Source organism: Electrona antarctica, assembly GCF_951216825.1.
Source record: "Electrona antarctica genome assembly, chromosome: 6".
NCBI classification, from domain to species: domain Eukaryota; kingdom Metazoa; phylum Chordata; class Actinopteri; order Myctophiformes; family Myctophidae; genus Electrona; species Electrona antarctica.
Window position 1 is genome coordinate 39,646,575 of NC_136811.1, and position 15,034 is coordinate 39,661,608.

Genomic DNA, 15,034 nt, shown 5'->3' on the forward strand with positions numbered 1-15,034 from the left:
ACGGAACTCTAGATCAGATACAATCCAGGAGATTCAGTAATCAGTACAAAGTCGGTGTCCAGGAAATATATTGTATTTTTTTTAAATGTTTCAGTAGTAAGACTTGAGGGAAATGGTTTTCCTTCACCCATAGATAATCCTAAAGCACTCAGCTAGCTCTCTCGCTCTCTCCCTCTCCGCCTGGAGGGGGAAGAGCTGTGCAATGAATAGAAAGCGGGTCACACATCTATCCAGGCCATCTTTATTGATCCTCAAACCCCCCTTTCACAAAGACCCCCCACCCCTGTCTTGACCACAAAAAAGGGGACAATATAAACAAATCAATAAATAAAAATCTGCGCGATTAAGGCGGTTCTACAGCTCCAATAGAACATAACAGTGTGGACATTATTTCTGGAGTTAAAACAGCTTCATACAGTACAAGCAGTAGATTTGTAGGGAACATCACACCTAAAAAGGCAACACTTTTCCAAAAGTGACCCATTTAGAAATAAAAACTGGATGAGACTCCCATTCAAATGCATGAGCTAACATTTGTCCCCTCGCTCTTATCCCAGTTTTGTGAGGAATGCAAGTTCTTCTCCTCTGAGCTTTAGTTTTTTTGTTTATCCAAGAGGCCAAAATGTACTGAAAATTCATTAAAAGAGACCGTAAATTTCAAATTTCTCCAATTCTCCCACATCCCTCCCAGGCTCCCACCCAAAAATGAATAACCATTCAATTCCCAAAAATGGAACATCTCTGGTCTCTGTGGTACGTTTCTATATTACTTTTCTCAGAGGAGCAATAAATAAATACACGTTTTGACTGCTAAACTTCCGTGGAGTCCTTGTTTGGAGGCAACACAGTGTCTTAACATTGTTCAGAGTGGCTTCTGAGAATTTCAGCAGTTTCTTCTTTATTACATTCATGTCCTGGAGAAGGGAGAGGTGGAAATGGGCTTCAACCCAATACTGAACCACCCTCTCTGGCCACTAGCACATGTGAGACCTTAGCACTGCACATTCTCTGTGGCTAACCAGAGTTAGCATCTCTCTGTTTTCACACCCTTCACAGCAACTTGGCTTAGTTGTCCTGGGAGGTGCTAACAAAATATAAAAAAGCAAAGAGCTGAGCCATCATCCATTCAATCATTATCCATTCTGGACGAATCTCACTCCTCTTGCTCTCGGCCCGTGTCCCCCCACCCTTCTCAACAGTCCTCAATCAGGTCCTCTCAGCAGCTGACGGTGCTAGGCTGCTGTTTGCTGACAAAGTCCGAGATGAAGTCAAACTCGTTCTGGCCCAGGAAGAGTTCGGGCAGCTCCTGGACCCGGTCCAAGCCCAGCTCCATGACCAGCGAGGTCAGCACCTCCTCGTCGATCATATCGGCATCCATGCCGTTGAGCGCCAGTGCCGGCCCAGCCATGTGCTGCATGTTGGCCAGCTGGGCCGGGTTCATGCGGTACTGGACTGCCTGGCCCATATGGTTCCCGCCCATCATACCCAGCGGGTGTCCGTGGTACTGCGTGTTGAGTTTCTGCAGCTGCATGCTGGCCATGAGCTGCTGGGACGTTAGCCCTCCGTTCATGAATTGTTGTTGCTGCTGCTGCTGCTGTTGTTGTTGTTGTTGCTGCTGCTGCTGCTGCTGCTGCTGTGGATGTGGGACTTGTTGCTGCTGCTGGTGCTGCTGTGGATGCATGTGATGTTGCTGCTGCTGCTGGGGGTGATGCTGCTGCTGCTGGCTACTGTACATCATGTTCCCAGAGGTCATCTGGTGATGACCCATCTGGCCGCCACCGTTCATGGCCACCATGCCCTGCCGCTGTCTCATGGCGGCCTCCATGTTGGCCTGGGCCTGCCCACCGTAGTGCATCATCTGGCCGTTGTGCATGGGCCGCATGCCCGGTTGGTTGCCGTGCTGCTGGTGGCCCGCCTGCAGGCCGCCGTTCATGCCCATGCGGTAACCGTGGAGACCACCGACCGCTGAGCCATGGTTCATGGGCATCATCAGATGGTCAGCCATGCCTCCTGTCTGGGGAGCACAGAGGGGACACTGTTATGATAGGGTGCAGTTTTTTCCCCAACAATGCGCCGGGAACATTTGTTTTGGTCACAACGCAGATAGCTGGTCCAAGAACAGCTTGTGGAGTCAACACTGACATGCCATGGACATGTTTGGCTGTGCTTTTTAGAGCGTACCAGCATGAGCCATCATTAGATGGATGACAATGGTGTTTATGTTGCCCTTGCTGTGCGTGTATGAGGTGGGCAGTGGTGCCAGAGATTTCATTGCTACAGTGCAATCCAGTATGATAATCCACACAAATTCACTTCTAACAAACTGCCTTTCATCCGTAGGGGGGGGGGGGAACCGAGTGTAGCTTAATCTAATGTTAAAACGACATTTCTAGTCAAATCACCGCGGACGCTTCCTGAGAAAGAAAAAAAATCTGCAAGGCAGGCTAGTGTCGCCTTTTTGACGAACACTGGAAAGCCTTGTCTTGTGCTCGGTATTGCTAAAATTGCCGTTCTTTGAGCCAAGGAATGAAAACAGAGGCTGAAATGTAGGTAATGGCCATATTCTATCTACCATGTTAGTGTAGTCGGCAATAATTAGCCGATTATTTTTACGTAGGCTACGACCGGTAAACGGGCAGAGAAAAGACACAATCGTGCAGCACACAATGAATGCATCAGTGATTCTTTAAATCCCTTCTGTCAACTGGTAGAAAAAATATCCACTGTCGGTTTTACGCACGCAAGGTTACAACAAAGAAGCGATACATTGACATCATGCAACATCTCTCTCTCTAAGAGCTGAATCACCACATTTCTCACACAAGGTGTGCGAATTCAACAGCAAAATGATTCGCATTCATCTGTCGTCGTTGGTGTCGTTTTCGTAAACGTAATTAAACTACCCGTAATATCGTAGCGATTATAGCGATCAGCCTTTTTTCATTCCCGAGATTTAAACAAGGGAATGCAAACAATGGAGCAGCAGCTAGCCCGGGAGACCACCACAAACGCAGGGAGCCCCTCGTATTTCTCCAACGAATAAACCCGACAAAAAATCACTTACCCGTGTCCGCTATGTTCACAAAGTTGCGCGACTTTGCTACAGCTATACGTCTTTTAGTAGTTTTGCTATGCAAGGCGAGGCTGCTCCGGATTACAATGTATATTCCACAGGGTTACGCTTCATGCTCAAGCAGGGGACGGTGCACAAAGACTGCCGCATCAGATCTTGAAACGACTGCCTATTTTCTGGGTCAACTCAGGGATTATGTACATCTAAAAAGCTCTGAGGAAACCAGTGGGGGAGAGGTGGAGCCACGGCCCTGCCTCTCCTTTGTTCCTATTGGCCCTACTTAATATAATTGTGCAGGGGCGTAAAAAAGGCTGTGGAGAACTGTGACACACTAGCCAATTTAAATATCCTCCACCCCACCGTCTCTTCTTTAAAGAATGTTTGGACATGTGATTTGCCCTTTTCAGTAACTAGTCTGTTGATAATGTGTTAATGTGTTTGCAAAACACAAGGGCAACCGAAAGCACAATCAGTATCTGTGCTTTTATAGATAGATAGATAGATAGATAGATAGATAGATAGATAGATAGATAGATAGATAGATAGATAGATAGATAGATAGATAGATAGATAGATAGATAGATAGATAGATAGATAGATATTTTGATTCATTGTGTGTGTCAGTGTCCATGTACATTAGATTAATTGAATACACAGGAACAAGCCCTATAGGACTTGTGTTATCCTTTTAGCATTATTGCGTAATTGTACCAATGTAGTAGTGTGTATAATCAATCAAATGAGAAGCATGTGCTACTGTGCTGCTGTGCACCCATGTCTACGTGTATATGTGTGTGTGTGTGTGTGTGTGCGTGCGTGCAATATGTGGTTGTCACCAAACTTGTTCACATGTGCCCACTCATCTTCATGTTATGTGTAGGATGTGCATGCAAGTGAGTTACCCACTGGTTTGTGTGTGTGCGTGCGTGCATGCATGCGTGCGTGCGTGCGTGCACGCGCCTCATCTCCAGGATCACTGTTGGTCCATGTGACCCACCAGACTGCTGTGCATTTGCCTGAGAGAGAGAGAGGGAGCAGAGAGGAGGGGGAGGGAGCGCACTGGAATGCCTGTGTGCTATTCTAGGCCACACTGGCTGCAGTGGCACTGGAGCTACAATTGAAAGTGTGCATGTGAGTGTTTGTCTGTTTCTATGTATGCAAGCTTGATTGCAAGTGTCTGTGTGTGTGTGTGTGTGTGTGTGTGTGTGTGTGTGTGTGTGTGTGTGTGTGTGTGTGTGTGTGTGTGTGTGTGTGTGTGTGTGTGTGTGTGTACTTGTGAGGGCCAAATGTCCACCCAAGCATAGGCTATACTATAGCCTATGCTAGTATAAGATGAGAAGTAGACAAGTATGAGGACAGTTTTCCTCGTCCTAATCACAACAGAAATGGATGTTTTATGGTCAAACAAATGCTTTTTAGAGAAAGGGCTTATAATTAGGAAAATATTGAGATTGGGGTTAAGATGTGCTTGCTGTGTTTTGTTGTTTCAATGTTATGCTATCTATATGCTGCTGCATTGTCTGTAAGGAAGCCAAATCAAAATAAGTTTTACTCTTATGTACCTGTACACAAGATGTAACAATAAAGTACAGGTTACCTTGAACCTTGAACATTGAGATTTGGCATTTAGAGCCTGATCAAATAAAACGCAAGCTTACTATATGTGTCTCAGACTCACAGTACAAGGTAAAACTGCCATCCTAAAATGTTTGTCCTCAGAAGTATAGTACTGCAAACATGTATGCATGTTTGTCTGTTCCCTTTTGCGGATGCACGTGTCTCTGATTGCCTACTTCAGGGCAAAGGACCTCTTGTCTGCAATTGCAAATGAATGGAGCCACTTTGCCAGAGCGGAGCTAATCTATTGTCCAGGGAGCTCATCTGTAAATGGACAACGGTTGGCAAGAGGGGGCTTGTCATTGTTCGACATTGTGTGGTCAACTCTAAGCCAGTGTTAATAAGTCAGCCCCAGGTGTGTCCACTTTCTGAGAAACTGGCCGAGCCAGTCGGTCCAACCAAAACACACAATCAGCAGCATAGCCTACATCTTTATTGACTCTGATGGGGAACTCACTTGGTGGAGCAGCAACTGAGTACAAGGTCACTTATCTGTGCCACAGCTTGAACCAGACGTGCATTTAAAAGTGCATAGAAACTGTGTTTATTTTTCATTCCGGGGGCCAAATGCTCCTTAATGGCCTCATTTGCATGAGAATGACTGAGCAAACGTGTTTGAGCCCATAAGAACTCACCGATCAAGATTGGCTCTCTTGTTGTAGACCCAAGCGGTATTTGCATGGAATCCTAATCAGCCTTGATTGTGGTGGCAGATATGTGTCCATTCATTATCTGTGTATGTATTCATATACTGCTTGTTGGGGCTTGTAATGCCTGAATGTTAATATAATCCATAACCATAAAATGACCACGTTGAACCCTGGAATAGCTACTCTGTCCTTCCTACCCCCTGTCCCGGTGTCCTTGAGCAGGGGTTCTCGACCATTTTCTGGCCACAGATCCCCATTTGATTAGATTTTGGACACCCTAAGAGAAGATTTGTGTTCAAATGTTGTTACGATTATTCTGAAATTCAAAAATTGTCAAGTTAGTGAAAAGCATGAAATAATAAAGTTGTAAAAATGATGTTTTGATGCTATAGTCTGACCCAGACTCCACTTTGAGAACCACTATCTGTAGGCTACTACTCCAAGGAGGCCGCGGTGCTGACAGGCCTTCTGCTGCGACCTCACAAGATCAATTCACGAATGAGTGTCTCGCGGTTATGTGTGAAGAAAGTCATGGAAACAGTGTTTAATATGGTGCTTCATTGAAGTGTTCCAAAATGTTATACAGAGGGTGCATTCAAGTTCCATCCCTTTCAAGCTGCCTCTTCGGTTTGTGCATTTCACTGGTTCAACCTGCACTATTTGCTAAACTGGCTACAGTCTAAGGGTTGGGGGAGGGGCATCGAAACACCTTGCCTTTAGCCATTTATTGATTTTCTCTGTGTGTGTGTGTGTGTGTGTGTGTGTGTGTGTGTGTGTGCGTGCGTGCGTGCGTGCGTGCGTGCGTGCGTGCGTGCGTGCACGCGCATGTGCTCTCGTGTGTGGTTTTGTAAGAAGACAGAGACAGACTAGAGAGTATGTGTTACGTGTGTACTGTATGTGTGTCACACAGATAGAGAGAGATAGAGAGAGAGAGAGAGAGAGAGAGAGAGAGAGAGACAGAGACAGAGACAGAGACAGAGACAGACAGGCAGGCAGGCAGGCAGGCAGGCAGGCAGGCAGGCAGACAGACAGACAGACAGACAGACAGACAGACAGACAGACAGACAGACAGACAGACAGACAGACAGACAGACAGACAGACAGACAGACAGACAGACAGACAGACAGACAGACAGACAGACACAGAGCTCATGTGAGTGTGTTCAATAAGCTGCAAAGTACTGTTTCTGGTCACATGTCGGACACACCCCTGGTGCCGCACGTTGTCAACCCCACAGCGATAATGCTGCTGTTGCAGCTCTCTGGGCACGAGGAATTCCATGTCACGCTCCCAACAGACAGCACCAGAACTTTGGCCTTGTTTGGATAATTTATGGCTGATTGAAACATCCACGGAGCTTGAGGACTTCCCAGCCCCGAGCATTTAGAGTCGAGTGCAGTAAAAAAAAAAATCTATCATGTGATTGTGTGTATTTGAGCCTTGTTTACGCATAGTGCTGGATCAGGATGCTGTTATGACACTGGGAATGGGTTTGTTTGTTCATGCATTGTGGCTACTGTATAGGTGTGTACTGCCGCCCATTGTTGATGGTGTTTTTTTGTTACTGTGTTTTCCTCCTTAGACCCTAGTATTTCTTTGCCACTGCCCTTGCTGTATCAGGTTAGGTTATCTATCTATCTATCTATCTATCTATCTATCTATCTATCTATCTATCTATCTATCTATCTATCTATCTATCTATCTATCTATCTATCTATCTATCTATCTATCTATCTATCTATCTATCTGTAATGTGTCTAATGTACAAATGCATTTGTAAATGAGTTAGTACATTTAGGAGTTAAATTAGCATGGATGAATTGACTGTGCAGTGTGCACTTCATTTCAGCTGGTGTGCTGTGTGTTGACATAATGGTGGCTATCACACACTGCATGCGGCCTCCAGAGTATGTCGTGTTGACGGGCTGGATGATTCCAGCAGTGACTGTGTCCCGGAATGCGGTTTCGCTGCTCTGTTATTGTTGGCACTCCAGGTATTGGAAGGACATTGTTTTCCTGTCTTGGGAATGCAGGCGTTCGCTGAGCCTCAGCAGTCACATCACATCACACCACTTCTGGCCAAATAAAGAAGGGGAAGGGTCCAAAACAACTCGAATGGTGGTTATTTGTCCTCACATTGCTATGTAGTGGGCTAAAGCTATAGTGGCACCGTTAAGTAAGACAAGAAAGGATGTTCATGCTAACAATGCTTCTATGGAGTATAAACTAGAAAAAGTGCCCCTCGGGGCACAGGTCTCCACCAGGGCAGGTCAGGTTGTGGCCTCCTGGTGGCGCTATAATAGGCCAATGTGAAAAGGGTGACATTTCTTCTTCTTCTTCCTTGGATGGCAATTGGATGATTTGAGGCATTTTGTTCCAAAAATGTGTTTTGCAAAACTCCACCTTTTGTTGCGCTATAACAGGCCAATGTGAAAAGGGTGACATTTCTTCTTCTTCTTCCTTGGATGGCAATTGGATGATTTGAGGCATTTTGTTCCAAAAATGTGTTTTGCAAAACTCCACCTTTTGTTGCGCTATAACAGGCCAATGTGAAAAGGGTGGGATATATTCCTCAGCGTAGTAGGAAAGTCTGTGAAAGATTTGACGTAAATTGCATGCTCCGTTCATGATTTGAGGCTTTTTGTTAAAAACGGGACAATCCTGCAAACTTTGAAAGCCAATGTTAGCCAATTAGGATGGAATCTGAAATATCGGACAGATCCGTCTTGAACACATTACTATAGAGATAGTGTTTAACAATTTGCGGGATTTTTGGACAGAATCTGGAGGATTAATATAAAAAAATGTGTTTTTCAAAAGTCGGCCTCCTGGTGGCGCTATAACAGGCTGTTCTGGAAAATTTGGGGCAGAGGTTCATCGTTTGCATCCAGGGAGTGTGTGTGCAAAATTTGGCATCGACCAGGTTAACGGTGCCGGAGATTAGCTGGTATCAGACATACGGGCGGACACACACACACACACACACACACACACACACACAGTTATATTATATATCATAGTTATAAAGCTTGGTGCGAACGACCCTTTAGACATGAACAGCAAAACATGCTTATGGTGGTGGTGCACTAGGTAGCAATTAGTTGAATGTAAAAGTCCAAAATACGTCCACTGTTGTGTTGCTTAGCTAGCAAGGCATGCAGAGTTAAGCCTACATTATGTGTAAAAACACAAAAACATTTTAATTGTTGGCTTCCTAGTAACCTATAGCATGGGCCTATATGAAAACACTAAACAAATGGACTAAGGGTGTTGTTTTGCTGTGACCAACTCTGTATCACTCACCCTAAATTCCTCTTTGCCGGTAAAAACAAGGCACTGTTTTGTGTGGACATCTGACCTTATCTGCCCTAAAAATGTCAACATTTGTCACTGGCTATGTGTGTTTGATTGTTCAGGATGGTTACAACAGTGATTATTCGTTAAAGTTGATACACTATCAACATATACCGTATAGGCCTATATACCAATCATATAACACTTGTGCAGTCATCTCTGTTTTGGTTATGTAGGACAGATTTGTCTCCCAGTTCTAATATTAGTCCCCTGGGACTCGCATACCAGTCCAATCTTGTGTTAAAATAGCAGATGCTGTGGACCAGAACCAGCTATGTGTCAGTCAGTCAGTCAGTGAGTCATGGGAAGTCAAAGGAAAATAATCATGTTTATGATGTGTAGACCATGGGTCATTCACTGTCTACGTGTCACAAGACACATAGCAGTGTGTGTGTGTTTGCCTACAAGTCATTTGACCAATTCAGAATTAATGCGGTTGTAACTTAAAGACTTGTTAAGCACATGATTATGTTATGTACCACAAAGAGCTCTTGGAGTATTGTGTGAAGTCATTTGAAGTAATAATTTTCTAAAAACAATATTTATTTGTGAAGGAGACATGAAAACATTACCTGACATACATAGACATTTTCTAGAATATAGACCCAGTGTGTGTGTGTCCTTAATCTTCAAAACATTTGTCTGAATGTTGTGCTAACAAGAAATTGTGCTAACAAGAACTTGTTTTGTGTGCTTGAATTCTTATTATTTTCCTCAAAAAGAGGATCACACTTATTGCCGGATACTAATTGGTTTTGTATAATTCAGCATGACAGGCTGAATTTCTTCCAACACTTCGCATTGAAATGAAAGGTGTTTTGTTTATTTAAAACAAAGGATCTCCGCTCGCAATAAAATAGCAGTTTCAGACAGAAGAAAAGAGTACCTTTCACATTCAAATCCATTCAATAACAGTGCAATTTGCATTGGCACTATAGGTTCTCTCACAAGCTCTCTGTGTGTCCAACTCATACCCCCACCCCCCGCTCCCCGCTCCCCTCCCCCAGTTCAGTAATGCCAGTGTTCATGTTCCACAGGCTGGGCTAGGGGTGAGTTACCCCATGTTTACAGTACGGTGGGGGGGATTAGGAGAACAGCCTGCAAACTATGACCCCCAACGCTGTGGAGCTAATCAACTGCTAGTGGAAAACTGATCTGGGAACGTCCAAGTCATCTTTAATCTATCGGTCCATCTATCCGCACGTCCGCTTGTCGTTGAGCTTGGGCCGGTCATCTCTTAGTTAATCCTACCCCCATGTTTCTAATGCGTGGTTAGCATTGTACAGAGCTCTGTGGCTGTAGATCTATGGTGTTGAGATTGCCATATGTTCTGATCTGGAAAAAATATGCTTCCATGTGTAAAAGGAGTGTAGTTCCGGGTCATTGGTCACGTGGCCTTGTTCAAACCTGACTTCAACTGTACACCTGTTCTCGGAAGTAGGGTTTTGAGAATAAGTATGTTAGGCAATTTAGCTAATTTTTGACAAGAATCCCATCGCATTGTAAGGATTATGTAAACCTTATGTTACATCATGTTCTGAGTTTTTGTTTATGTCAGATTTCCACCTGGCCTCCTTACAACAGAAATGATTAAGGTTAAAACAAGGAATCCTCAGACAAATGGAATATTTGATTATAAGCAGAATAGAATAGGAACACTGTATATATTTGCACCTGCTGTATAATTGACTATTTAGGCTACTGTAATAACTAAACGGAATATATAGTACCTTTTTATGAACAACAACTCTTATTTCTAATTTCTTTGTTTATTGTCTCCACCAGGCCGAAGGCATGGGGAGAGAGTATGTTTTGCACTCCGTCCATGTGTGTGTGTGTGTGTGTGTGTGTGTGTGTGTGTGTGTGTGTGTGTGTGTGTGTGTGTGTGTGTGTGTGTGTGTGTGTGTGTGTGCGTCCGTCCGTCCGTCCGTCCGTCCGTCAGTCCATCCGTCCCCAGCTAATCTCCGGCACCGTTAACCCGGTCGATGCCAAATTTTGCACACACACTCCCTGGATGCCAACGATGAACCTCTGCCCCAAATCTTCCAGAACGGCCTGTTATAGTGCCACCAGGAGGCCGACAAATTTCTTTTATTTTTTATATTACTCCTCCAGATTCTGTCCAAAAATCCTGCAAATCTTTACACACACACTATAGTCATGTGTTCAAGACGGATCTGTCCGATATTTCAGATTCCATCCTAATTGGCTAACATTGGCTTTCAAAGTATGAACGGAGCGTGCAATTTACGTGAATTCTTTCACAGACTTTCCTACTAGGCTGAGGAATATATCCCACCCTTTTCACATTGGCGGCGGCCTGTTATAGCGCCACCAACAGGTGGATTTTTGCAAAACACATTTTTGGAACAAAATGCCTCAAATCATCCAATTGCCATCCAAGGCGTAAGAAGAAATGTCACCCTTTTCACATTGGCCTATTATAGCGCCACCAGGAGGCCACAACCTGACCTGGCCTGGTGGAGACCTGACTCTAGTTTATTAATGTAACTGCACTACTGCAGTCACAGGAAGCTTGCACAAAAGCATTGCACCCACTCCCTTTATATTTGAGTTTGACATAACCCACCTCACCAGTTGTCAAACCAAAAGTCAGTGTGGGTCGGTTGTTGTCAGTGTAATATGCTCCGTCGCTCTCTCTCTCTCTCTCTCTCTCTCTCTCTCTCTCTCTCTCTCTCTATCTCTCTCTCTATCTCTCTCTCTCTCACTCTGTGAGGGAGGGGGAGGATTGTTATTGTTCTGGTAAATGAGAGTCACTCTATAAATACTCTCAAGGCTTCCTTCTCCACATTGGCCACCAATCAAAAGTTGGTGCTGAAGTGGAGCAGCTCAGAGGGGCAATAAGCCTGAGTCAAGGCTAGCTGGGGGAGGGGGAGAGAGCGACTGGCTTGGAGGGGAGGGGGGAGGGTCGACCCTAAAATCTGGTAACTGCCACTCATAGCCCTGGAGGCCACATTGGGGTTGGAGAAGATGGGGGCATGGAGTGAGAGTAGTGGGGAGGGGGTGGGGTAGGGGGGCGGCCGTTTCAAAGCGAAAGAGCTTTCCAATCACCCTCAACAGACACTTCCCCCCCCCCCTCAGCATCTTCTATGAACTCCTGTGAGCTTCCAGTCACAGTCTGAGACAAGTCATTAAACAATGCACTTGACTGTCATGTTTTCATTCACTTCAGTCATCTTTTGTGTCATGTAGAAATTCCCATGAGTTCTCATCTCAGGATGACTTGTAATCACTAGCCCGTGGTTACATTAGTGTGTGCGTTTTATCACACTGTTAAACGTAGCATGCAATGCCACAAGAAAGGTCAAGCTTAAATCAAAACTACACAATCATAGATATTAAATCTAATGCCAACCCAGTGTTCTTGCCAACACTGACGGACATCAGCTACAAACGCACATTTATTTATGGGTCCTGTATGGGTCCTGTAGGTGATCAATCAAATCACTAGTAGCTAAATGGTAGTAGCCAATTTCAACGATCAATAGTGAATTGTCAGAAGAATTGTCAGAAGATAAGTAAATACGCACCCTCGCGAGTGGCTAATAGAAATATAAATTATTTGATTAGATCTGTGGTCTTTTTATGTTCTGATACAACAAGGTTCCTTTAGTCTTTCTGCATTGCAGTACTAAGTACTAAATTCTACGCTTTTCTCTGAGGCAAGGACAATTGCTTATGTGATAATATGTGTGAATCTCCGTTTAAGAATGGAACCTTTCCAGAACAGCCATGTCAACAGGTAAACGCAGCTGACAGTAATGTTATTATTTGCAGGTGTGTTTCGTGTAGGTGTTACTGAATGAAGTTAACTTTAGGAGCTGGCACAAAGTAACACCTGCATGAAAAGACGCCCACAATTAATTACCTTCAGCTGTGTTTACCGGTCAAAAAGGCTGTTGAAACTTGTTAACCACCGTACAAATAAAGATTTGGCCACGTAACCACTGAAAACAGTCCCTCACCACCACAAGGTGAGTGTTAATCATGACACTGAAGAAGACATGATCAGCATTAGCGCCTGCGGGTCCCCTTGTTGCACAATGATGACTACACACAATCTGCACAAATATGACTGTACTTCTCCCCTGTATCATGTAACCCCTCTTGGCTTGGCACCAAGCAACATCAGTCATTTACAGTCAGGAACATAAAGTCAGCATGTGCTTTTCCAGGCAACAACATCCTTCAGTGCTCCCCAGCCTAAGGGATCATCACCGGCGACACAAACACTAATCATGTCCCCGTCGCTGCACTTCCTGCCTCGCAGGAGTCGCAGCCGATGTGACGCTGCTTTCACGCGGTCACCTCAAGGAACAAGCAAGTGAGGCAAATGGGGAGTGGCAAGGCGTGACGTACCAAAACAAAATGGATAACGGGAGGCAGGGCAACCTGTCAAAAAACATGGGCCGTTTTGACAATACGCAGGGAAAAAGGAAGCAGGTTTGAGAGCAGCTAGGAGAGCGATGTGAAGAATGACCTATTAATCATTCATTATCTCCCAGCACTGTTAATGAGGTGACGGCTCTTAAATAATTAGCAATGTGACTGAAACATATTTCCATAGCAGTAGCCTGAGGACAAGGAGGGCATCAGGGACGAACAGAGATGGGAATGTGGGACGCACACACATGCACGCACGCACACACACACACACACACACACACACACACACACACACACACACACACACACACACACACACACACACACACACACATACACACACACACACACACACACACACACACACACACACACACACACACACACACACACAAGCTTAGCAAACAATAACTATCCTGATAGGGGGCTTTGGGAGGTATGGCGGGAGGGAGAGAGAGAGAGAGAGAGAGAGTAAAGAAGGAAGAGGATAGTTGATAATGCTGTATGCAATAATGAGGCAAGATTGGGCCTCAGAGGAAATAACACATTGATAAAGAGTTATGTCTATATGTAGTGGGCGGTAACTTGTTCAACCGAAGGCCAGTCTTTATTATCTGTCTGTCTTGCTTCAAGAGGGCCAGGCCAGAGACTGGGGGCCGGGGTGTTAATGCACAAGTCAATGGCCTGCACCCCAGCCCGCCGTTCGCCCCTTCACCTCGCACGGAACACACAAAAGAGCAGACCAATGAGCCACATTCTTGACATCCTATCCCCCCCAACTCCTACCCCAATTCCCTGACTAGCACCCCTCCCCCAACACCTCGCACCAGCCCAGGCAGGCTAGGGGCTGCTCTTGCTGCTATGCTACGCTAGCTACATGGCTGGCTGTGCACAGTAAAAACCAGAGTGCTCATTTAACTCAGAGAGAGCGTTAAAATGGACAGAGGTTCACTTCTTAAATGAACACTCCAGATTTGACTGTGTGGGTGTTTGGTGAAGGATGGTTTGGATGGTAGGAAGGGAAGGGAGTTGGAGAGACAGGAGAAGAGGGGGGCAGGGATGTTTTCTCTCCAGTCAGCTAATTGACTCACAGATGTCAGAAGGAGCTGTGTGTGCGTGTGTGTGCGTGTGCGTGTGTGTTGAGGGGGGGGGGGGGGGGGGCTAAGGCACCCAATGACACCTTCCCCCTTCTCCACACACACAAACATACACACATGTAGACACAAACACACACACTCATGGCTTCACTGCCCGATATACCCCTCTCTCTGTGTGTGTCGTGCACGTGCACATGCATGCTCTCTCTGTCACACGCGCACACGCGCACACACACACACACACACACACACACACACACACACACACACACACACACACACACACACACACACACACACACACACACACACACACACACACACACACACACACACCCACCTTATGTTTTGACTGTCAGTAAACAGCCCTCCCCTGGCTGTAGGTGGGGCCTTCGCTTGCTTCTCCAAAATAAATCTTAGGGCACACTTAGGGCATAAATATGACAGTGAGTCTCTGAGCGTAGCTCACTCTTTCTTGCAGAAGACAAACAACCCTCTCCTCCTCTATGGACGTGACATTAAGAACCTAGACTGCACGGCATGGGTACAAAAGCAGCTTTCTGTTTACCATTAAGGGACTTTCTCCGGCCGGCATACTAAACTAGGTCCTGTTTTATGGCACACGGGCACAATAATGGTGAGGCAATACAGATGCTGTACAACCTTTGAAATGACCTACATTCAAGCTCAGGTTTTGTATCACGCCATGTTTGCACACTGCAATTCCCACATCTTTGCTTCTACACGCTGCAGAATTCAAATGTGTTCTGCAAGCAGCCTCGACAATGACAGCTCTGCCTCTGCCTTCTCCTTGCATGTGCGTGTGCGTTTCTGG

The 15,034-nt window shown here is 45.4% G+C and overlaps 1 protein-coding gene across 1 annotated transcript; it reads right to left on the minus strand.

Annotated features, from left to right (window-relative positions):
- Positions 1-510: 510 nt before the first annotated feature.
- LOC306924161 (cbp/p300-interacting transactivator 3-like) lies at positions 511-3,306 on the minus strand. Its single transcript, XM_079502543.1, has 2 exons — positions 3,065-3,306; positions 511-2,014 (listed from the first exon to the last, which is right to left on the minus strand). Exon 2 carries the CDS (start codon positions 2,003-2,005, stop codon positions 1,217-1,219), a length of 789 nt encoding a protein of 262 aa, XP_079358669.1. The 5' UTR covers positions 2,006-2,014; positions 3,065-3,306; the 3' UTR covers positions 511-1,216.
- Positions 3,307-15,034: the final 11,728 nt, after the last annotated feature.